Genomic DNA, 26,900 nt, shown 5'->3' on the forward strand with positions numbered 1-26,900 from the left:
GAATAGAATTGGGGAGAGGAGGAGTTTGTGTCACAACTTGACTAGAAGAAGGGACTGGTTGGTAGGACATGTTCTGAGGCATCAAGGGATCACAAATTTAGCATTGGAGGGTAGCGTGGAGGGTAAAAATCGTCTCAGGACTGAAGTGCCACAACAACAACAGCAACTGTGGTAAAACCGAAAATTCTAAATATTCTAAAATATAATCTAAGAATACATTACGGATTGAAAGTAACTTTTAAACTTTTTTGTGAATACCAAATGCAAAAAAGTTAAAATGTTGTGGGATTTAAGCTGCAGACAGTAAACTATAGAATCACAAATGAAAGAGAGTCCATTAAAAAATTTAAGAATAGTAATCAAGATATTTTATCAAGAATGGTTAATTTTCAAGTACGTGGGTCAGGATGGACATTAAATAGAATTATTGTTTTACAACTAGGAATTAACAGATATGTCCTGCTGAGAGGATCTTCTTACACCGAATTACCAGATAAACTAAACAAGCATGTAGTAATGTAAAAAAATAATAATCATAAATGTTTTCTGTTGTCTATAAAATCTGCATTATATTCTATAGATACAAAAGTAGAAAGAGTTAGCAAATATAAAAAAGTTGGCAATGATTTTGATCAGAAACTTGAACATTCTGTGTGAAATTAATGTATCTTTTAGTGTTTATTCATTTCTTGAAAAACATCAAATGTATGCATTAAAAGGTGCAAAATGTAACAAACAGAAACATCTGAAATTTCCTTTATTTCAAAGATGGAAATAATTCACACTATTATTAAAAATTTATCTAGAATTGTTTTGAGCGAAATTAATAAAAATGCAACAGTATAATTTATTTTTGATTTGTGTTTACTCCACTTCAATAGTAAAGAAAAATTAGATAATCACACATCAAACTGTTTAGTTAACAAACATTAACCGTAGAAATGCCAGAAAAAGATTCATATGTACATTTAAAAAATTATCAAAATACACAAAATGTTTCATTTGGTTTTTTTGCTGATTTTGAAAGTTTCCTATTGAAGATGGATAACTGTTAACCAAATTGCAAATCGAAAGTGTGCTCAGCCCTTCAGGGCAATCCATAAAATTCATCCAGAATGAAATATAAGAAAAACGAACCAAGTGGATTCTGTTATCATAACAAGTACATCGATGGACATTACGAATATCCAATTTTATAACAGGACCAAATTACCATAAAAAATTTATTGAATGGTCAAAAGAAGAAGTAGAAGATACAGGAAATATTTATTCTGAAACTGAGGAAATGAAACCATTAAGTTCTGAAGAACAATCAAGATGTGCAAGATCAAAAATTTGTATACTGTGTAAATGTCATTACTCACAGAAACATAAAAAGTTTCTTCATCACTGTCAAAGTACTTGTGAATACACGACTTTATTTAAGAAACTGTTTCACTTATTTACTTAATAACTAGGTTTCTTTATGTGTGTACTCCTATGGTCACTTTTACTACTGTTGTATTACACAAGACAGCAGAGAAACGCAGACCATTCAAATTACAAAATGTGTAATATCTTACTAATTCGTGGAGATTTAGGCATGCTCATGTTACGTATCCTTTACATTTTTTAGTAATACAGACTTTTGTCATAAGGTTATCATTGTACACTGTAATTCATCTGTATTAGTACAGTGCATGTTTTAACAGCGTTTTTCCATTTGTTTATTGAACACAAGAGTAAACAAAGATAGAAATTAAACTTTAACAATGTATTCTCCGACATTTTCTAACACAGGCAGACATGCTCATTTAGTTTAGCAATTCTACACCTATATAAAAAAAGTCTGTTGATTCGGGTTTAATGATGTTGTCAAGCATGGTTTGAGGTGCATTTTCTTGTGAAAAGCTGTTTTCTTCTTTATTGTTCGATTAGGGGCGGTAATGGTAAACAACTGAGGTCAGAAGAATCAGAGGACATAGTGTATGGGGGATGAGTGCCAAACAAACTTTGTGATAGTTTCTTTTTTTGTGGCATCAGCAGAGTGTGTTCTCATGTAATAGCAACGCTTGATGCAGTTTTGTTGGTCGCTTTTCTTACTCTGCGATCGAAAGGTGTCTCATACTTTGGCAATAAATGCCAGCTGCAATGGGCACATCCCTGGGGAGGAGTTAGTAGCTCACAACACCTATTTGTGCCACCAGAGCAAAAACAGTATTTGTCAATACCGTCCTTTGATTACAGAGATGACTTTTGTTGTTGCTCAGCCATAAATTAATTCTGAAGACGTTAACAGAAGAGCATCACAAGTCGTCACCAGACAGTATGGCGTAGGAGTGACCAACGAACGAACTAACGACACACAAACAAAAATGCAGTAGTAGTCAACCCTTTGATTTTTGTTGCTTTGTATTAAAGGACACAATACTCCTACACAACCTTGTCTGTTGAATGTAAATGTCACACAAAGTTTAAATGGCATAGTTCATCTCATATGTGAATTATCGAGACTTCCACTCATGTCAGAACGATCCTTCTTTTGAGACAAGAAAATCCTTTACTGGCATGATAGCTGCCTACAACATCTGCTCCTCTCTATCAAACCCAAAGCGAACAATATGAAACAAACGTTAGTCCTTTTTTCCTTGTGCAGCTCTATTTTACAATTCTTAAACAGCTCTCATCGGATTCAACTTTACACTGAACTCTGCTGACGTCACCTGATTTGGCAGTGTGTGGCATCAGGTGGGTGGTGGTGGGTGGTCGGTGCCCGGTAGTCAGTGGCTGCTATAGAGTAAAGAAACACCTGCGTATAAACTATTCTGATCTTGATGTAGCCACGAGCTATTTTGTAAAAATCTTTCTGGGAGGTTTGGCTATTATTGGTGTGTTATAAAGTGAAGCAAATTTTTTTGAGTTTTCATTAGACTGATACCTTTAGCAGATAGCGGAAATGCTCTTTAAAAAAATAAAGGAACTTGTTACTTGTGTCTATGTTGTACAACATTTACCATCAGACCACTAGCAGATATATCACTGTAACAACTGGAGCAGAAGACAACACTTCATCCTATCAATCCCACATTCTACAGTGTTGCCAGATTGTGTAAATGGTTGGACTCACAATTCTGAGGGCATCGACTTTATTGGCATCTTAAGTGAACGACTTGGACTTAAGTCAGGTTCACACAGGCATGAATTACATTCATGAGCGGTTTCCCACCACTACTCGAATAGGTCAGCATACATGTGGAAAACCCCTACTTGCACTGTGTCTTACCTACTTACGTGTAACTTTCCTGCATGATGCCACTTTCCCCATCATCGCCTGCTAGCTTCAGCAGGTGCCCCTAGGTTGATCTGCTCTCATTAGTCTCTGGTATGTCAACAGCACAGATCTTGAATCTTTCATGTATGTGAAAAGTTAGTGCCATGTCAAAAATGGGCTTTGTCCTCAACTAAGTGAATAAACATTTCGTGAAGTGGCAAAATGTTCTTAAGCTATGCAATAGGAATCTCATTCTAACATTCAACAATTCCTTATAATCACTTATTTGTAATGAAATAACTTACCATTAATTTAAGTGACGAATTTAATAATAAAAGCATTGTAACTGAGAGTGTGCAGGTGCCGAGGTTCATGTAAGTGCAGAACAGTCAATATTTACTGATATTTTTTGGTTCAGTGCCAGCCTTTTCCACACAGCTTTGCCGATGTACATGCTCTACACATGTATGCCACATATCTCCTTCTTCTCACTCTGTCTGTCCACCTCCTCATTCCCTCCCCCTTTCTGTATATCTCTCCCTTCAAGATCTCCCTGTCTATGTCCTCCTCCTAACCCTTCTGTGTCCATCTCCCCTATCTCTGTCAGTCTGATTCTCCTCCTCTCTATGACTGTCTCATCCTCACCCATCTCTGATCCATCTTCTCTTCTCCTCTCTCTGACCATCTTTCTTCCCATTCTCTGACCGTCTTCTCCCTCCCTCTCTCTGTCCAGCTCCTCCTCACTCTATCTACCAATCTCCTCCTCTCCAGTCTCTTTACCTCCTCTGTATATGTCCACCCCCTCCTCCCATTCCCTGCACACTTCAACTCCTCCTTCCATCTCCTATGCCCCCTATGTCTGGTCATCCCATCCTCCCCTGTCTCTCAGGCCAACTGCCACTCCCTATCTCTAACTTTCTCTTTCCTCCTCCTGGCCTTTCTCTCTCTCTCTCTCTGTCAATCGCTTCCTAGCTTCCCCTCCTTCTCCCTCTCTCTCTCTGTCCACCTCATCCTTCCACGTCTATCTGTCCATCTCCTCCTCTACACTATCTCTGTCACTCCATCACCATCTCCTACTCCTGCCTCTCAGTCTGTCCATCTCCCCCTCCCCTCTTTCCATCTCTTCCAACCAATTCTCACTGATCAGCCATGAGCATCTGCATGTGTAGCCCATGAGAGGCATGCCGATACCACCTGCACAACATGCCTGTTGAATAGTGATGATACTCATACAAAGGCAGTACCTGTGCCAAACTTGGTTGAAATCAATTCAGTGGTTTAGTAAAAGATGCTGGACATACACACATATGATTGCTTTAGTCACTGAGTGTAAATACCATGGTGACATGGAAATTTATTTGTGGTTTTAGAGATTTAAAGCTATTCTTGACCCTCATTAAAAACAAATGTAAATAAACAGTGTTAGTATTTGCTCTGTCATTGACTAATGACTGTTATGCAAAGTAGTACCAGGTTTGCTTACAGAACTAACTACCATTCCAGTTAATAAAATGTAATAATGTGTTTACAGTAAGTCTGACACGTCACAGCCACGAATAACTCTAAAAATAAAACAGTTGACACAAAAATCTTACTTTCTGATGTACCTTCAGTGCATTGTAGAGCTCTTCAGATTGTAATATGTATGTTGCAGTGTCTCCAGTTGATGATACCACACTGTTACTTGTAATTTAATGCAAGCTGACATGTCATGTTGCATACTTGTACATTTGTATAGAGCCAGAAATGTGGCTCAAAGGCATTGATTTTACTCATTCGAAAATATTTTCGAACGAAACGACCTCCTTGGAAGATAGTTACCTTATTAGCGTATTGTATATCCCCAAACAATTCTTATGAGATACCCATTTCCATACCCAACGCTTGTGGGCTTGTTTTTTCTCAATCAACATCACTATCAATTCTTCAGTTAAAAACTTCGGCCGATCGGTTTTAGGCGCCGTGTCACGGATTGTTCAACCTCTCCTGCCGGAGGTTCGAGTGCTCCCTTGGGCATGGGTGTGTGTTGTTCTCAGCATAAGTTAATTTAAGTAACGTGTAAGTCTAAGGACCAGTGACCTCAGCAGTTTAGTCCCTTACGAATTCACACACATTTGAACTTTTTTAAAAACTGCACAAGTCCCATACAAATAACTTCACTTGTCCCCGTCTTGAAAGTCACGTAAGTAGCTTTTCCAGCTTTCGCGTGTAGAAGGGCTAACTTATTTGTAACAGTAGTGGTGATGGGGGAGTGGGTGGCACAGTAAAATTCATGCTTGTGGAAACCCTACATTAATTTCAGCAGGACACTGCCAGCGACCAGATATTCTGTACTAGGTGAAGGGTTATATAATTGGGGAAAGTGTTCCAGGTGCTTATCTGTTTCCTGTAGGAAAGCAAAGATACTAAATACAGGAAATCTTTCTGGGACACTAAGTTTCTTTTACCAGTTGGAAATTACTAATTTATGTACAGGAGGAAATTCCTGTGCTTATGAATGCATCTTCTAGTAATGTGTTGCAATCTTACACTGATATTATAGTGCCCTATATACTTGAAAAACTGTATCAGTAAATGGTATAACTTTACAAATATAAATGAGCAAATAATTCTTAATCACGTACAGAACGATCAAAAGCGCTAACTACAACATGTTGGACAATGGAAAAAGACAGGAATATGCAGGCATGCAGAAGTCTTATGCTCACATACTAGAGTTCTGCATCCAGGTAGTAAGGTGCGTCATAAGTATCACTAATGATGTAACACCGATGCCCCATTGCCAAATACCATAAATCGTCCATGAGAAGATATGTACATTTTAGTAGTAACGGTATGTACCATACATTATAGTTTGCCTAAAAGTAATATTAAAATGGTTGAAGAAAGATGATTTTAAAAGATTGTGTGATATAGCTTAAGGGGAAAAAATCCGTGAGAAATGGGAAAGAGAAATGTACAATTTTAGAATTTGTCAGCGCTCTTAAAAACATCTGTCCCTTACCGCCGTGTATAAAAAAACTAAAGGGTAAATAAATAACAAGGAACGTTACAGATTATGATTTAACTGCTGATAACTTCTGCTCATTGGTTCCTGCTTCACGATTAAACTGTAAGGACACAGACCATTTATCGGTACTTATCTAATGTCTAAAAATTGCTGTATGGTTAGTCTGACTTTCAAAGGTAAGAAACAAATCAAGACGCAAAACCTTTACCGGTACCGTTTGTCTAAAAACTGTTGTATAGTTAGACTGATATGCCCACTGGGACTTCTATTCCTCATATTGTATTATTTACATACATTATTTTTGCTTCTTGCTTAGCGTTCAAGGGGCTTTAACATCTTCAGACGATATAAAAGTACTCTCCGGCTTTCTTCGCTGCTAGAGCTCATATACCTTTTTCATTCAGCACAGTTTTAAACAACACGTTTTAAAGCTATAGAGCAGAAATTTAATTTCTATACTATATATTATTTCTATGTTTCTACTCTATCCTCTGAATCCCCAGTAACTTGTGATGCTGCTTCTCCGATACCCCATAAAAACATAGATGCCGAAGTACTTTGGGAACTTCAACAAATAGTTGCGATTTAGAGATAGTGAACCGGAGGTTAATGAGAACGGAAATTAGTGCTGAACAATACCTAGTGACTGAAAAGTTTAAGGACGTGTTTCAGACATTCAGAAGCTACAGTGAGGTCGGAGGAAAAAAGAAATAACGAGAGTAATCGATTTTGATGAACATCTGCAGTTTATTTTTGTTTGTAAAATGTGGACTGCTGTCAACTAAAATGGTCGATCGCGTATCCAGCGATATTATTTGTCTACGCTGTGCGCGTCCAATGTGTAGGCCATAGGTGATTTTGTGTTATGTGTTTGGTTGTATCATTGTTTTCGCGCTCTAATTGTGTGTATAGTATGATGTCTACAGAAAACTCTAAAGTGGACAGAGTGACGAAGAAATGGAAACAGTGTCAGAATTAATAAAGTTTATAGGAGGACGTCTTTGTTATTTTCAGTCGCCCGGAGCGATCAAATTTACTGCTTCGTGTTATTAAATATGAGGATGGGCCTGTTTGACAGTAATGCTAGGGGTTTAAAATGAGAAGTGCTCAAGCACTGCTGTGAAACTCTTCTTGATTGGTGAGACAGATTTTCAGATGTGTAGTTTTGAAGTATATTAGAAATAGAACGTAAAGCTTAAACTCCATAAACCCAAAGAAAGGAAAACGCACACAGCGAATATGTCATCTTGTTTAGCCTCAATCCAAACCCTTCTGTGAATGTGTGCAGGTAAGATGAATCAGATATGTATATATATATTTAATGTGATATTATGTGTAATCACACACTGCACATTTTTCGACATTCATTGTGCTCGACTTGTGACTAATATTTACAGTTACCTGCATTTTCGCACCAATCGCCTATTAGCGGCATCATTAACTACAGTTAATGTGATAAGAATTAAATCCACATCTACATGTCTCAAAGTATTTATACCGATGTAATGATCTTCCTGAGACAAATATATATTATAGTGTGAGCCAGTTGTTTAAGACAATTACGTGTTTGCGGAACGATGTTGGCTATACTTGACTTGACCAGAACATATGTTTTGTATCATCTCTCGTGATAGTTTTTTCTAGGATGCCTAGATATGCACAGAAGTGACAGTTTCGTATTTTTCCAGTCCCAAGTGGATGGCAGTATTTCTTTTTCGTTATTTCCCTTAATCAGCAAAACGGCCTCAGATTATGAACAACGACGTTGCCCTGCAAGTAAGAAATAATAGGAATGTGCGCAGTTTATATTTCAAAATGTCAGTCCGTATGCAATAGGGCGTGATGTGATAGCTGTATCCCCACCGAGCACCTTCCCCATAATGTTGAGTGTGGTGACAGATTTATCCTTAGTACCTGACACAAACACTAACTATCACATTTGGAGATTACTGTACTAGTAGTCAGAGAGCTTGGATGAACCTTTTATAACTAGGACCACTTTCCAACTTTTATAAAACAAATCATGAAAATACCTCAGTATACTGTCATACATTTGTGAAACACTATGTTTTGAAAGACCTTTTGTGAACTTGTTTTACCATGTAATGCAGGCTTATCTAAATAGGTAGTACACACTTCTTGGAGCAATGCCATGATAGCTTTAGTGCACAATATAGGGACAGTGTGATAGGATTTTGTAGACAGTATGTAAGGTGTTTACTAAAATTCTCACCAACCAGTTAGGAAAATCATTAAGCAGGGCAAAGGATATAAAAGTGGTTTCAGAACTGTGTACAGAATGTTAGACCACCAGAAAGTTGTGGAGTAGTTTATGGGAAGAAGCATTAATGTCTGTTGTCACTTGAATGATCATTCTTGATTTATCAAATCTGTAATTAGGAAACAACCGAGTACCACAGTGAGAGTTGTATGTAATTTATATCTCATATATACAAATCTGAAGAAACTGCCAGCAGATGTCATCAAAATATTAGGAAAACAAAGAGCATAAAATCAATACGATGTCCACATGAATAGTCTTTACTCAGGGACGTAACTGTGAGATGAGAGAAGAACTGTGTGTTTTGTCATGACATTGTTTCCACAACTCTCATCCAAGCTGTTACATTCTAATTTAACCTAGACCTTGGTTTACACTAGGGACGAGTCTATTACCACAACCTTTGTTATACTAATAGCAGTTCTGGAGGCACATGCAATAGCTTCACGATCTCATGACCAGGCTCTCATTTTTCAACTTAACGTAGACCCTAATCACTACTACAGCTACCAAAATATTGTGCTTAAAAATGGAATCATTAGCTCAGATCAAAAGTGAAACACACACTATTAAGTGACTGGCTGTTCTTATTCTGCATCAAATGTAAAGATATCGAAATCCTTTTGAGAAAGTTTAAAAGTTGTGTTGTATATAAATTCCCAGATCATGGCATAGTGCCAAAGGGGAATACAATTTATCAGCAGTTGACGAGGTAGCACAGGTGGAAGGGACAAAAGTTGGTACCTAATGCTTTTGCCAAAATTTATCTTGAGCAGGTAAATAGACAACTCACTTGTCAAACTAACAGCTTAAGTCTAATGGAAACAGGCACACCTGAACGTTTTGGACAGAGTGCAATTACTGATGATAAACCTCTTTTAGCTTAAAGGATAACTCATCTTGATAAAAAAAGACCCTTGTTCTTGACATGTCAATTTGTTTATATTTTTTTCCACTGATTGCACTTGCATGAAAATTACAAATTAATATTTTTGTCATTAATTTTTAAAGTTTCCAAAATTGTGCAATTCTTTGCATTGTTTTAAAACCTTGAAATGACCATATCTCAAAACCTATATGACTTTCTGACCTAAAATTTGTACGATTTCACTCAGTTCCTTATAAACTTTTACGCAGTACAGAAATGTCAGATTCCACCTGTCTGCTTTGACCCGTGATGTCATCAAGATTGCAGACACACCTATTTCCATCATATAAAATACTGCAACCATAATGTCACTACATACACCCATGAACAAAAATGAAAATAACATGAAATATTTCACTCCAACAATAAAATGGAACGGGACAACTGCAGAAAGTAACGCAGTTTGGGGTAATGTTGAACATCGCCCTATAGCCACTCCCCACCATTCACATCCAATATTCCGTCACCTGGTGAAGGTGGTAGTTAAAATTTAAAAAAAATTATAAATGATGGGAGCGGCAATGACCGTGCAAGCTGAGAGGAGCCGCGCAGCAGCGCACACGACCTGACTGACTCATTAGCGTACATTGCCTGATGATGCACCGATAAGTCGTGCAAAACCGGTCGCAGATTTAATAAGAATCATTGGTACAGCCAATGCGGAATTTTCTTTGGAAAAATATCGAAGTTTGGCTGTGGTTGCCCGCCCTACAAAACAACATGTTGCAGTTTGGGGTGGTGACAAACAAACACATGAGACTAACATTAATGGCATCACCCCAGAACAAATATTATCCACAAAATGAAGCACAAAAGATGCTCACCATCCAACTCAATGCTACCAAAATGAAAACCATAGAAATCATAAATTTCAAATGACCTATATAACTCAAACAAAGCCCTCGATGCCATGAACCCGCACACAACTCATAACATAGCTCAACTGAAACCTTCTTTACCTGGAACCAGCAGACAACTTGGAAACCCAAAACTCATAGGTTTACTTGATCACTTAAAATACACACAAACAACTATGAGCCATACACAATGCATTAAAAACCATAAAAGTCCCTCTGTAACATGAAAACAATAGATTGCTACTCACCACATAGAGGATGCACTGAGTTGCAGACAGGCACATTGGAAAGACTGCAAAACATTTAAGCTTTCAGACAAAAAGTTCTCCTTCCCATCTATGTAGGGAATATTGTTGTTAAATTGAAATTCACATATTTTAATATAATGCCACATTCTCAGTAAAGACTATGAATAAATTACTAAATTATATCTTTATTTTACAAATACATTAACATTAATCAATATTATTAACTTAATATTGGTGTGGCTTTTACTATTTAATGTGTTATTTTAGGGTCTCACCAAGAGAAACTTTCTACGCATCTTCAACAATAAGAATATTATGGTGGCCCAATTATAATCTTTTTTTGAATGACAGCTTGGTCATCCCAAACAATAATGACTGATTGTTGGTGTGACAACATATAAGTTTCCATTTGAATCTGGGAGACTTTTCGCATCTCTTCATCTGATAGCGTATATGTTCTTGTCGCAGTTTTGGGATTGGCAAAACTGAAAATTGCGGTACCATCCATCACCTTTGACCAGTGATGTTATCAAGATAGTAGACACCTATATTTGAAGCTTATACATTATGGCAATCATGACTTTACTCATTAACAACAAACTAAGATAAATAGCACACAAAATATTTAACTCCAGCAGTGGACTGAAAGTAACAGGACAACTGCGAGAAGTGGGGGGGGGGGGTCATAGACAAAGTAAATACATGTCAATAAAAATAACACCACCATTCCAAAACAAATAATAACCTAAAAATCAACCACATGAAATTCTCAAAAAAAAAGGGGGGGGGGCAGAAATCCTTGGTTTGGTAAGTTTTGCTTGACCTATATACCTCAAACAAAGCCCTTGATCTTAAGAAACCCACGTATGACTTGAAACTCTGATGCCACAAATTTCATTTGATCCATGTAGCTCAAACCAAGCCCTCTATCCCAAGAAACCACACACACACAACTCTGAAGCCAAGTACTGCAAATTGAGCTTTATTTATTTTTCAAAACTCGGTAATGTAACAAATACAGTTTTTCATGAAATGAGTTTTTCAGTTTTTACATAGATTGTATCAAGTTTGTTAACATTGTCAATCAGGAGTTATGCAATCTGTGTAAATTTTTATTTATGTTAGAGATTGAAAACCTTTGAAGTCAAGATTGCACCTGAAGTCTTTATTTGGATGGATCACTGGTTTTGTCTGACATTGTAGTCAGCTACAGATTCTAAGACATTGTCGATTAGTATTGCTGCTATTATGGCTCCACACAAAAAGATTTTAATGATGTTTGAAGACATATTGCACCAACACTTATCAAGAATATTTTACAGTACATCATGTGGGGCCGACTGTAAGTCTATCTGTGACTAACATCATTATTCTCGATTGAAGGCGATCAATTGTCACATCATTGTTGCCAAGTTGACCGCCATATCTTATCTAACTTTAAGCCCTCCTGTTTTCTATTAAAATTATTGTGATGTTTCTGAATCTGTTTAGCTTCTCTTTACATCCGTGCATAATAATGCGATGTCCTGGCTAACACACTTGTCTCACTAAATTTTATTTCATGATCACTGTCTTTAAAAACATGTTACGCTACAGCTGATTTGTCAGTATGTCCCAGTCGACAGTTCCTTTTGTGTTTGGTTAAGCGGGTATTGACACTAAATATCTATACAAAACGGAAGCTTACCCTCCTAGATTATATGGGCTACCAAAGACTCATAAGCCTAATGTCCCATTGAGACCGATAGTGAGTGCTATTGGATTACCAACTCAAGAGTTGGCTAGACATCTCACCTCCTTGCTACAACCATATATTGGTAAAACTGATTATCGCATTAAAAATTCTATGCACTTTATTGAAAAATTGAAGGAGATTGCTGTCAGCCCAGGTGATATCCTTTTTAGTTTTGATGTGGTATCCCTGTTTACCATGGTTCCTGTTGAAGAAGCTCTTTCATACATAGCTGATATGTTTCCCACTGATATAATAGCTCTGTTTCGACATTGCCTGTCCACAACTTATTTCCAGTATGATGATGAGTTTTATGCACAAACCGAAGGAGTGGCCATGGGCAGCCCTCTGAGTCCAGATTTTGGTAATCTATTCATAGAAGTTTCTGAACAGCAGGCATTGCACTCTGCCAGCAAAAGCCCTTTGAAATGGTGTCGGTATGTGGATGACACTTTTGTGGTATGGCATCAAGGTCAAGAGGAATTGTATGGTTTCTTAGTGCACCTAAATAGAATTAATCAAAAGATATGATTTACTATGGAGAAAGAGAGCAACGGACAACTTAATTTTTTGGATGTTTCAGTAATAAACGGGCAGATGGGAGTCTAGGGCATAAAGTGTATGGAAAAGATATACACATCGACCGTTCCCTCCGTAAGGATTCGAACCATTGTCCCCGGTGTCACTAAAACATTGGTGGACAGAGCTAATGAGAGCTGTGAGCCAATTTATTTGCAAGATGAACTAAATCATTTGCGAACGGCTTTTAAGAAAAATGGATATCCTGACAGCGAGATAGATCGAGCACTCCATCCCAGACGAAAAGTGTCTGATAACATTCAGCAACAACAACTGTCAGCTGGAAAAGTTTTTCTTTCATTTATTCACAATATTACGGACCATTTTGGGAAAGTTCTGGCTGAGTTTCAAGTTGAAACAATCTTTAGACCCACCAAGAAGATCAACGAGTGTTTAAGATCGGCAGTACTGTAAGATGCATGACACCCCTTAGCAACTCCTGGGGTGTATAAAATTCCTTGTAGGTGTGGGAAGATTTATATTGGAGCAACAAAAAAATTGTCAATACCCAGTTAACCAAACACAAAAGGAACTGTCTACTGGGACATACTGGCAAATCAGCTGTAGCAAAACATGTTTTTAAAGACAGTGATCCTGAAATAAAATTTAGTGAGATGAGCATGCTAGCCAGGACATCACATTATTATGCACGCATCTATAGAGAAGCTATAGAGATTCAGAAACACCACCATAATTTTCATAGAAAAGAGGAAGGCTTAAAGTTAGATAAGATATACCAGTCCACTTTGCACCAGTGCTGTGGCAATTGGTTGCCTTCAATTGAGAATAATGACGTTAGTCAGAGATAGACTTACAGTCGGCCCCATGTGAGTATGGTGGTCCCCTATATGTGTTCTATATAAACGGGACATCCATGGCCTGGCAGCCAATCATTGACTCACCTTGGAAGATGTTGCCCACAATTGGCAATGAAACGTCAGGAAGAAGTAGTTTTACAGATCGACCACGGCCTCTCAGCCCCGAAGTTTTAACTAATGGAGACACCAACCATGAAAGTCTACACGTTATGATTAGGCTGGTTTTGCTGCATATCAAAGCAAATCTTAATGATGGCTGGATTATTTACCTTCATTGTACTCCTATACCACTTTGAAAGAATTTTATGTAATCTGTGTCTAGTTTATTATTCTTCACCAGACATATTCTGTGTTTATTTCCATTAAAGAGACCTTATAAATGGAGCAGGGGTCAGTATGAGGAGTCCTGAATGATGGATTGACATTTTTTCAAACAGTGGAAATTCCAGGTAGGAATATCAACAGTATAAGGTCAAGGATTATATCACAGATTGGTATTTTTGTAAATTATGTGCTTGTATTTTGATATGGAGAACTGTTTGTCCCAAACCTTCTCTTTCCTCACAGATCTCTCAAACATTTTATTAATTGTGAAATCTGTGGGGAAATAATCTCTCATAGACTTCCCAGTGCCATGGTGACTCACTCTGCACTTACATTTCTTTATATCGTTCTTAATAGCAATAGCTAGGTCCTTATCACCCTTATCTGTTCTGTTGCATTCTTTCCTTTGGAAACCTTCCTCCTTCATGGAACCTGCTTGCTAGATAGGATAACCTGTCCTTTGACATGCCAGAAACTCCTTGGAAAGTGGCAGCACAAACAGGCACTACTTCACTATTCCTTTTTGTAATGGTATACTTCACTGTCTCTGTTCTCTTCTAGTTTGTATTCTGGATGTGTACTGCTCTGTGTTGAGGTGAAGAAATATACTGAAACTTAACTTTACCTCTTTTATTTAATGATGTCACATTACGATGAAACTGGTAATATCTTCATAACAGAGTTCAGCAGCTTCACATTCTTTCATTCTTTTAGCTTTTGAGAGCGAAACCCTAACTCCATGTGTGTATTTGATAATAGGTTCTGTTTTACAATTTTTCGTTTGCATTTTTAGGTCGATGTAAGCTCTTCCTGGACCAGGATTTTCTCCCACCGAACATTCTTTGACCTGTATGCCATTGTAAGAACCACCAGAATCACATCAATTCTGATTAAGCTTGCACTACTTCTTTCTAAACTAACCCAAAAGCATCAAGGGAATATTGATCTAGAAGTAGGCTGTAGGTGTTATGATGAAAATAATGTCTGCTTGCAATATAATTCCCACCAGTAAATATTGTTACAATAATGAGTAAGATGATATAAAACAAACTGGCACACCAGTCTACTCCATTATTGCCAACTGCTTATTAAGGAAAGAAAGCCAAGACACTTGAGAGAGAATTTATTGCATTTGTTGATTTTTGCTTTAACTCTAAGAATGCACATATCAGGGTTTGCTAAAATCTTGTGATTTGGAGTGCATAGACATGGGATAATATTCAACTTTTGCTAAAAGTTGGTTCAGAGGTTGATGTAAAAGGACAACATTAAGCCATTGCTATGTGTGAATCAATTTTGAAATTTTTGACATTTATCAAGTTTCGAAAAGGTGCTCCTCAATTTCATTCAACTTCAGTGAAGGTAAATACCTAGCAACCACAATGTGACACAGTTACCAAACACTAGCAAGGGAAATCCTGAAATTCAAAAACATTTGCATCATGACCAATTTTGATATACACAAACATAAACACACATACCGTAAATACTACAGTAAATATATATATATATATATATATATATATATTATTTATTTTTACCTACCAAAGCCACCATTACACAAATGTGGGCTGGCCACAGTCTCTCTCTCTCTCTCTCTCTCTCTCTCTCTCTCTCTGACTTATTTACTTATTTCTCCTCAGTATCTCCCGAACACACTGCCCCCCTCCCCCCAAAACTGTCAACCTCATCTCAACTAATACTCATTCTAAACACAAAACCAAACCAAAAGATAACAGCAGTCATAACTTGATAAAAAAAATTGAGCCACTCCTTGAAAAACCTAAATAAATCCTAAACCCTCCTACCCCCCTCCACCCAAAAACAACAACAACCCACTTTCCACCATCTCCCAAAATCTACTAACAACCCTCAGCCAATAATTCTCTCTACAACCCTCAGAAAACGAAGAAACGGACAAAAACTAACCAGAGCCCTTCTGCCAGCAGCATTCATCTAAATGAGACTGCTAGCTGGAAGGGTGTCTCCTCCCTCTCCCTATAACGAATTTAACAACCTCCATCCCCCCTCCCACTAAGTATTCGCATTATTTTATTCGTACAAACCCAGTACTGTAAGCCTTAAAGTGAACACCGTGCTTAATCACTAAGTGTTGATACCCCCTTTACCCTAAATCTGCATAAGAACAAAAAGCATCATAAACTACAGTTGCAACCTCTTCAGTATAATCCTCAGTCAAATCCACTAATACTCATTTCACCCATCTCTCAGCAACCTAAAAAGCTTAAGGTTTTTAACATGGCTGTCAATCAGCGATTTTTGTATAATACAAAATTTTGAAAAACACACCTTTCAGTTGCAAACACAATTAATTTGTAACCTAGGTTTTGGTGTCACAAGGGACACCTTCTTCGGACAAAATTAAAACTAAATTTTACAGCATAACGTACCAAAAAATACGAAAGCTGCGGTCATACCTGACAGTGTCAGATAGTCAGAATTAAAATAAAATGCAACAGAGGTGCAAGCCACTAGGGGCTGCCATGTGTCCTCTGCTACAGTCAACACAAAACTGAAACATCATGTGACTTGTGCGCCATGGCAGCCTCAAGACAATACCGCCATCTGATGGCTGATTGGTAAAACAAGCTATTTTGTAAACATCTCTCATAAATGCAGAGAGGGAAATAAACAAACACCTGAACAGTGTACATGTTAAATTCCAGCATGTCCATCTGTTTTAATAAGCAATGTGGATGGAGGGAATTAGTCCGCACTTATTTAAAGGCTTTTATTAACTTCAGAAATTGTAAAAATGATCCTTTGAGCTTCAGGCCTATTGGAAAAAATTTCTGATAACATAAAATCGCTATATGCCAAAAAAGACGCTCTTAATGCAGAGGCTTACGACCTGTATCTAGAAATTACAAAATTGTGCCATGACTCCTTTAATGTTAATATCGATGTTGTATGGTCACAAATTAATGACTATTTAGAGAATTATAAATAAGAAGAAAATCAGTAAGCTTTTCTGCCTGTTTCCACCTGAGAGATCTTCCGAAAAATTTAAAAAAAGGGACCGTGTCTTTTATCACAGAGTTTTAAATAAGACTAATATTAATTTTACAGAAGCAGAAACTAGTCTGTTAGAAAAAGGGCTTAAGTATAATGTTAAACCAGATTTGACTAACAAGCAGCTCATGCAGAATGTCCTTGTAGACCTGAAAACTGGTGTAGATTGCATAAAAATGGATAGTGCTGTGCAAACTAGGATTGCTTATGATGTAACGAATATTTTTAGTAAATATCAGGCTGCTTCCCTTAATGCCTCTTGTAATGACAAGGCCTTGATTAGAAATATTAATAAGAAACTTAAAGATAATGATGCTCTTATAATGAAAGCTAATAAGGGCTCTTCACTAGTACTTGCATATAATAAACAATATATTTTGAAAACCATGTCTTTTTTCGAAGAAAAGGTATTTCTGAACTGCAAGTCGATGCTATTCCCTCCCTCCAGAAAGAACTCAGATCAGCTGTTAACAATGCCAATTTCTTGCTTAAGCCATTTCACAAAAAGTCACTTATTAATATGAATCCACAACCTCCCAAATTAAGAATGCAATTTAAGATACATAAGCTTGGCCATCCCATTCGTCCTATTTTGAACAGTCAGAATAGTGTTTATCATGAACTTGCTAGATTTTTACATGAATAGCCGAAAAAGTCTTTTGTCTTCAGTCATTGGTATTCTGTCTTAAATAGTGCTGCTGTAGTTTGCAAAGTAGAGGATATAGACTGTGACCAAGCTATTAGATTGTTTTCGTGAGACATAAAAAACCTTTACACCAATGTTCCCGTGCAAGAAACCCTTAAGATTGTGCAGGAAAATCTGCGTGGGTTTAAGAAAGATATCTGTGATGAAGAAATTACAGATTTCATGAATTTGATCACCGTTGTAGTTAAGTACAATTACTTTCAGTTCAATGGGCAACTGTTCCAACAAAATGACGGCCTAGCCATGGGGAACTTGCTAGCCAGAATTCTTGCCGATATTTTTATCAATTCATTAGAGGTGAAATTCTTTACGTTGTTTTCATCTACAGATCTGGGCATTTTGTCGTACTGTACATGGGATCAACTACGTTTTCAATCTGTTTAATGATCTTCATGATAATATTAAGTTCACTTGTGAACTAGAAAATGAAAATCGTCAATTAAATTTCCTCGATCTTACATTGTCATTAATTGAAAACAGAATTTCCTTCAACATTTTCCGTAAAGAGACTCAAACTGATCAAATCATTCCAGCTTCTTCTACACATCCAGCCTCTCACAAAAATGCTTTCTTTTTCTCGGCTATTCACAGAACACTTTCCATTCCCCTCTCGAAATAAAACTTTAATAATGAGATTAATCTTATTAAAACTGTGGTGGTCAATAATGGTTACAAAGCTCGGTCGGTAGATGATATCCTCAGAAAGAAGATTGGCAAGAAGGGTACTATGCTTGGTTCTTTCATCAGTGTCCCAGAAGAATCGGAGAAAAAATTCTTCTCAATTCCACTTTTAGGTCCAGTGTCATACCAGATTCAAAGGTTGCTTCGGATTAAATACAAATGTAATATTGCCTTTTCTACAAATAACAAGTTGAGAAAAAATGTCATCCATAATTTAAAGTCAACTACTAGCCCTCTGCAGAATTCTGGTGTCTATAAGATTTCATGTGACACTTGCGGTGCCTATTATATTGGTCAGACAGGACGTGCCTTTTCAATTCACTGTAAAGAACATTTTCTGAGGGAAAACGGTTCGTGTGCCCCTAATTATTCTTTTGCAGATCACCTGTTAATCACAGGGCACTCTCCTAAAGGGGTTGAGAAGTTGGAAATTTTGCCTATTGAAAAAAAAGGGCGTAAACTTGATATTATGTAGGAGCTGGAAAGTTTCAAGCATTTACTTTCGAAAGATGGACTTTTTCTCAACGAGCAGGTGCAGTTGCATGGAAGAAGTTATTTCGATGGTATAAAGCCGCTGCTTGACAAGATCTAACACTTTTATGTACCAACTACTTCTTGCAGATTCAGAGATACCTTTTCTTTCTACTTTTTACAGCTCATATACGTAAATTAAAAAAAACTTTTTTGGTTTTTATAACGTATCTATTATAGCAAGCAGTAATGTCATTTAATGGGTTATTTCGTGTATGTCTTCTTTATGCATTTATTCTGGAATTTTTGTACTACATCCAGTCATTTATTAGTTGTATTTTATATCATGCAGTATCCCGGTATTATAATTACTTCATGTACACCATTCAGGTGTTTGTTTTTTTTCCCTCTCTGCAGTTACGAGAGATTTTACAAAATAGCTTGTTTTACCAATTAAACACCAGATGACGGTATTGTCTTGCAGTTGCCGTGGCTCACAAGTCACATGATGTTTCAGTTTTGTGTTGACTGTAGCAGAGGACACATAGCAGCCCCTAGTGGCTTGCACCTTTGTTGCGTTTTATGTTAATTCTGACTATCTGACGCTGTCAGGTATGACCGCAGCTTTCATATTTTTTGGTACGTTATGCTGTAACATCTAGTTTTAATTTTGTCCGAAGGTGGTGTCCCTTGTGACACCGAAACCTAGGTTACAAATTAATTGTGTTCGCTACTGAGGGCTGTGTTTTTCAAAATTTTGTTTGAACCTATAAAGCAATTTCTGGAAACCCAGCTCCTGATGCAAAGACACCCTGTACCCACCCAACTTCCCCCTATACTTAATAGATTCAGAACAAACTTCCCTGCAAAAAAGACTTTCACTCTAAAACCCAGTGTCTGCTAATACCTGTCTCATGAGCACAGGAATCAATTGTCGACCAATAGCAAAGATAATGAGTGGCCAACGTAATATTCTTGAACCAGGAATCACTACTGATGGATTGCCACACATTATCCCACTGACAGTGCCACATATATAGGTCCCTGATTTGAGACTCAGTTACTGTCAACAACCTCGTCTCCGGACTACACAAGACACCTCACATACTCCACAGTCAGTCAAAATAACTGTAAGAACTTGATTGTGGGCAAGATATCTTAGCCCACTGCTACAAGCATTGTCCTACATGTAAATTTCTACATCATATTTGTGTCATAAAAAAAGAAAAATAATATTAACATTTCCAACCATAAGAAACTCACAGCACTAATATTACCAAACACAAAATGAATCCACCAACCACAATATGCAATATCAAAGGAACTCACTAGCAATCTGGCACAAACTGTTCCAATAACAACCTTGCACACTCAGATCACGTCAGATTACTCACTAACATACCTAACAAACAACTTTGGGATATAAACATCAAAACAGAAGTGAGTGCCAACAAATACAACAACATGCCATCTACAAACATGATCAGATTCAAAAACTTCAAGTCACAATGACATAACACGACACAACACAGTTAATACACCATGAGCGGCAGTACAGCAGATTCTGATTTTCACATCTGTTCATCAGATAGTGTATATTTTCTTCCAGTGACAGTTGTGTGGTGTAGTTTGCAAAGTACGAAGTCTTTTGAAACAGTCCACTTATCTGTTTTTCTTGAATAAAAAAAAAAAAAGCAGTAGATGGTCCACAAGGATGCGTACATGAAATGTTTACTTCTGCTTTTTTTCCCCCTCTCATGAATGATACTTCTGAGTCCCTGTGAGTGCAATGCCTTAACAAAATCTTTCTGTCAGACTCCTTTCTTTTGCTGAATGTGCATCATTTGTAACATAGGAAAAGTAGCTGATAAGATATTTGCTTTGCCTCACTCATAAATTGGAAAGGAATTAATATTGGATTATTCGGAAATTTGCAGACCAGCTTTTGCTGAAGCCATTTTACTGTGCTGCAACACATTTCTCAAAATCTTCAGCATATATGGACCGAAAATCAGGTTTCATAAATCAAAAGTTCTATGGAACACATCCACAAGAATGGTGTTGTGCATGAAACTGTATGACATAAAAACAAAACATTTGTGGGTAGAACATTTTTCTCATAATTTTGAGTTTTCATCTTATAATAAATAATACATGGGTGCACTGTGGCCATGCAATTATTCCAATGAAATCCTTAGATTAATCTTGAAGCACAAAGCAGTTTCCAGCAAAGTCACTTGCAGCAATAGCCTCATTTCTGGTTACTTAAGTTTTGTTTTCAGAAGGAAAAAAGTTGACTGTTTTCTTGCAGCAAAGTTATATCATTTCGGGTGTCTAAGTTTTGTACATAAATCTATCACAATTTCTGTGTTGATTTGGTTGCCGTTTGAAACATGCAGTGATCAACAGTAGTCCACTGCTTATACATTATGTTTTGTATCATTTCCTCTTAAAGTGCATATATTAAGACATCATAGAAAAACAATTACATCAGGGCAGCAATCACATTTGTTTGTGAAGCATGGATTATTTGATGGGTTACAAGTAACTGCGGACAAGCAGCCTTGGTATGTGGGAAGTGAGCTCCCATATACTGGTATGATGCCCTTGCTCAGTTTTGCTGTTTCACTGTTTGATGAGCTGTACTAATGTAAACAGCAATTTTTTCACAAGTTCCAGCTACACTATAATTTTTTTGGTCTTGATTAAATAAATTGTGAAAATCCACTTTGTACCTGTGGGTAGTTTGATTTGGTGAGTGTATACACTTCTCTTAGGTTTTTCTAAAGTTAAGGCTTTTTGGGCATGTACAGGCTTGCCATTACCATCTTTACCCATAGAATGGTAATCCTTTTTGCCAGCCATTTACCTGCTGCCATCATCATTACAATAAAACGCTTTCACCAAAAAACTGTTTTTGTAGACAAAGACTGTTCAGGCTTAGGATCAGGAGTAGAGTGTGCTGCTTTTCTTCTAGGAATTTCTTGATCAAGTTGGGTGGCGAAGTTTACACCTCAAAATCTTCAGTTTTAGTAGAAATGTGAAATTTGTCTTTAAACTAAACAATCATTTGTGCTTTTGAATCATCATAGCCACAAATGCGAACCATTTTCAACATAGTGTCATCAAACCTGGTACAAATCGGTCGCATTTTTCTATCGCTTTGTTTGCTTTCTGTTGTCAGCAGTTAAGGTTTTCTTTCTGTCTTTCTTTGTTTCTTGAGATAACTTCAGTAGACATGAAGCTTGGATTTTCATTCTTTCTTCAACACCCAAGATTAGGTCAATCATCGAAGAAGTTACATTCTGAAGATCCTTAGTCACCCTGTGCGAGATCTTTCTAAGAGACTGCAACAAGATTTTGACTACTTTTTATCCATATTTTGTATTCTTCCTAAGAAAACATTAAAAGATAAATCCCACACACCAAAAAGATAAAACATATAATAGATATAAAAAGTAAAATTAATTAATTATGAAGTGTTATAGAAAAGACTTAAACACTAGTTTACAAGTAACACAACATAACAACTACAGTGATTTTTAGTACTAGTCTGCTCAAACTGTGCAGAAATTTCTTGTATTGTAAGTAAAATTCTACCGTTACTATTTCAAAAAGGATTGCTGCGTGCACGACTCGCAGAGCACATGTGCTTTGTGTTATAAATGCATGCAGCAATGTGCCCTAATTTCCCACTCTGGTGCTTTACCAATTTTATCTCAACAGTTCTCTTCTAGAAACATGTAATACCATCTCAGTAGATGTGAATATTTTTATTGTGTTGTTATATATTGGTAATGTAATTTTTCTGTTGCATACGAACACAAACAACTAAATAAAAATTTAAAAGACAAAGTATCCTTTATGTTATTTATGTTACTTTGTATATGGCATGGTCTACAACATATTTAAAATTGGAAATTGGAGTATGCTTAATTAGTATCAATAATTTCATTTTAAATGTACAGTTTTATGAAACAGCCTGCAAATCACGTGCAGTTGTGGTACAATCAGAAAAGTAAATTGCAGTAAAATAAAATTTATTTCAGTATGTTCCAACTCTAATACTATCATGAAACTTGACACACACACACACACACACACACACACACACACACACACACAGTGTATGACTGACAAATTTTTTGAACACGGAGAATTTAAATTATGGAATTTTAAGATGTTCAAATAATTTTTGATTTGAAAAAAAATAGTATAATTATTTATATGATCAACTAGTATGATTTTTTAAAAGTTTATAAGAAATGGAATAAAATCATACAAATATCAGGTCTGTAAGTTAAATAGTGCTTGAGATGTGACTGTTTTAAAGTTTTAGAATGTGATAAGACACTCACAATTTTAGAAACTTTAAAAAAAGTTCAAAAAATCTTTAATTTTGGACTTAACCATATTTTGATAGGAAGTCTCAAATGACATAAAAACTTCAAAATTCTAATTCATTTATTGTTGGTTCATTTCACATGGAATAACCTATATGGAGGGTAGAAAGTTATTCATTTTTAGCATCTGTGATAAGAAACTGAGTTCTGAATTAGCTGCACAGCTTGCAGGAAACATTCAGCTCTGGGGAGGAAAGTATAAAAGATTTGTAGTAGAAATCCAAAACTGTTTTAGAGCATGAATTATGTAAATATGTGATTTGCAAAATAGACGGGGATGAGGAGGACATGCCAGAGTTAAGTAGCAAATGTAGGAAGTTGTTATAAAAAAGCTAGAACTTAATGACAGATGAAGTTGAAGCCTTTGCTGACAAACACAACTGAAGTGAAACCGAAGCATATGTAAGGACAGCTGTGTGAGTAACATTCAGTGAATTTGACCATAAAATATAATCTTCTTAATTATTACAAATTTGTTAATATTGGTTTTTCCAGAAAGCCAGTCTACTGATAAAAAGCAGAGATCCTATCACTCCTTGTGAGCTAGGTGATAGTGTTTGCCACAGCATTGGAGGTGGAGAGATGTAAATCCCCATCCAGGTGTCAGATTTCATCTACATGTATGTGATTACTCTGCTATTCACAATAAAGTACCTGGCAGAGGGTTCAATGAATCCCCTTCAAGCTGTCTCTCTACCATTACACACTCGAACGGTGCGCAGGAAAAACGAGCACTTAAATTATTCTATGCGAGACTTGATGTCTCTTATTTTATCGTGATGATCATTTCTCCCTATGTAGGTGGGTGCCAACAGAATGTTTTCTCAGTCGTAGGAGAAAACTGGTGATTGAAATTACATGAGAAGATCCCGTCACAATGGGGTCATTCCATGTCAATTCACCCAGGCCTTGACACCAACCATGTCAGATTTTGATGAAACTTGGTACAATTACTTCTTTTATCATCCTGAAAGCACTTTTAAAATGTTTTTGCTCTATCTCTTATAGTTTTTTTTATATAAATTTTTAAAGTTTTTAGATTTGGCGTTGTTTCAGCAGTTGGAAATCGTAACTGAAACGTGTCCTCACAACTAAAAAAATTTGTGTATTAAAGAATACTCAAGGTATCAGTATGGAATTTTGGAATAAGTTTGTGTATTATATCTAAATGTTAAAAAAATTACCATAAAGATATATTAAAATCTTCCAAATGAAAAAAAATTTACAAGTTTTTTTTAAGCTAACGGATGTTTAGTTTTACAAAAACTGCAATATCTAGAGTCTCAGACCTGATAGAAAGCTCAAATTTGTTTTAAAATACTCTTAATTGTGTAGGCTATTAGATAAAAGAGAAATTATGTTGGCTTTTTAACCTGTTTAATAGTTATCTAATTTTTAAAATAATATTAATTATATTTTAAAAATAAAAAGTACCAAGTGACTTAGACACCGAAAATAAGTTTTTGTCTTCTTGGAGTAACAATGTACACTTGGGTTTTGTTTTGTTACTCCTGTTTTTTGAAGTAAAAAATTATTACAGTGTTAAATAGTGCTTGGATAGTATTTTATTAAGTTTATTCGAACTTTCAGTAAGTACTGTTACTTAGTTTACAGAGATTCTTTTCCGATATCCTATAAAAGTAACCAGAACAGTAATCAGACCAAAAGTGAAATCAGTATGTCAGATATTCAAACCTGTAGCGTAGGGTTATTTAAAAAATCTGACTGTTTCCAAACAACCTACACACCTTCAAAAAAGTTACAAACGGTATGTGAAATGAGTGAGGAAGAAAAAGATTTGATCCACTTACGATCTGGAATTAATCTGTGTGAATTTAAGAATATATGTTCACACCACAGCTACTACTTTTTAAATGTTTTTGAAAAGTATCAAACAACATGTGTAGACCCACCAAAAAAACACAAAAAGCCCATCAAAAAATCGTTGAGAAGTGTAGGCTTGGATCTTTCTAAACAATTACTGACAAAAAATATTAGCATAAAACCTGGACAAAAGCTTTGCTCAACATGCGAGTCAATGAAAGTGAAACAGATGATGAAGTCATGGTTGAATCAGAATCATTGGAATCCAGAAATGAATCCCTCGTACAAACAAACATTGCTCTTGATAATTTAGGTTTAACACCGATAAAGCTTCATGGCTTGTCAGCACAAAGTAAAGGGTCTTATTTTAAAAGGAAGGTTAGCAGTCTTGGAAAGACTGCAAAAAAGGCTGTTTCAGAAGCATTAAAATATGATGCACCAAGTTCTGATGATGACGAAGAAGATACAAGTGTGGTTGAGAAAGCAAAGGATTTTGATGTAATGATTTCTCTTATGAAAGAGAAGATTTCATGTGGTGGGAGGTCTAGAAAAATCCAGATTCTGACCTTGGCTCCAGATTCTCAGAGTCGAAATAAAGTGATGAAAGAATTTAATGTAAGTGAGTACATGGTGTGACAAGCTAGAAAGCTAAAATCTGAAAAGGGTATTTTGGAAACTCCTGGTCCAAAAAAAGGTAAAACTCTTTCTGAAAATACAGTAAGACTTGTAACAGATTTCTATGAAAAGGATGAAAGTTACAGAGTGCTACCTGGAACAAAAGACAAAGTAAGTGTTCAAAAAAATGTGTACACGCAAAAAAGACTCATTTTGTGTAACTTGAGTGAACTCTATTATTCTTTCAAATGGGAGAATCCTGAGGTAGAAGTAGGATTTTCAAAATTTTGTTTCTTGAGACCTAAATGGTGTATCCTTGCTGGTGCTGCAGGCGCACACACACTGTATGTGTATGCAGTATCCATCAGAATGTTAAACTATTACTGGATGCTGTGAAAATTGAAGAACCTTATAAAGACCTAATTAAGATGCTTGCGTGCAACACGGAAAATCAAAACTGCATGCTACATCATTGCGACAGCTGTCCTGCAAATTTTGCACTAACTGAGTACTTAACTGAAAAACTAAGTGAAGATTATGATTTAGAAGAAGAAATTGTAATCAGTCAGTGGGTTAACACAGACAGGGCAGAAATGATCAAACAGTCTATCAGTGTTGAAAACTACATTTCTTTATTGGTTAGGTCATTGGAAAAGCTCACCCCGCACTCGTTTATAGCAAAATCCCAATCAGCAGCCTTTAAAAGATTGAAAGAAGACCCACCACCCAAAACAGCAATTATTGTGATGGATTTCAGTGAAAATTATTCCTTTGTTATACAAAATGAGATCCAAAGTTACCACTGGAATAGAGGTGGTTGTACTCTACACCCAGTTGGAGTTTTTCTAAGAAATGAGGAAAACAATGTTTTTGTTGCCAACGACTGTTTTATTAGTGATGACCAAGAACATGACACTGGTTTTGTTAACTTTGTACAAAAAGAAATGACAAAGTGGCTATCATTACGTCATACTGACATTCACTCAGTTCACTACTTTACAGATGGTTGTACTGGGCAGTACAAAAATAGAAACAGTTTTAAAAATTTGACTGAACACTTGAGAGACTTTAATTTGAAGGCCCAACACTCTTTTTTTTGCAACAAGTCATGGGAAATCAATTTGTGATGGCCTAGGAGGA

The 26,900-nt window shown here is 36.4% G+C and overlaps 1 protein-coding gene across 3 annotated transcripts in view; it reads left to right on the plus strand.

Annotated features, from left to right (window-relative positions):
• The first annotated feature begins 7,078 nt into the window (after positions 1–7,078).
• LOC126471104 (DDB1- and CUL4-associated factor 7) overlaps positions 7,079–26,900 on the plus strand; it is a 139,395-nt gene continuing 119,573 nt past the window's right edge. For 2 of the 3 annotated variants that reach the window (XM_050099180.1, XM_050099181.1), the window contains exon 1: positions 7,079–7,548. In XM_050099180.1, coding sequence (XP_049955137.1) covers positions 7,539–7,548 — 10 coding nt within the window. In that variant the 5' untranslated portion in view covers positions 7,079–7,538. The remainder of the gene's footprint in view (positions 7,549–26,900) is intronic. The other variant, XM_050099182.1, reaches the window with a different exon arrangement.

The sequence above is a fragment of the Schistocerca serialis genome, chromosome 3 (genome assembly GCF_023864345.2).
Source record: "Schistocerca serialis cubense isolate TAMUIC-IGC-003099 chromosome 3, iqSchSeri2.2, whole genome shotgun sequence".
Taxonomy (NCBI): domain Eukaryota; kingdom Metazoa; phylum Arthropoda; class Insecta; order Orthoptera; family Acrididae; genus Schistocerca; species Schistocerca serialis.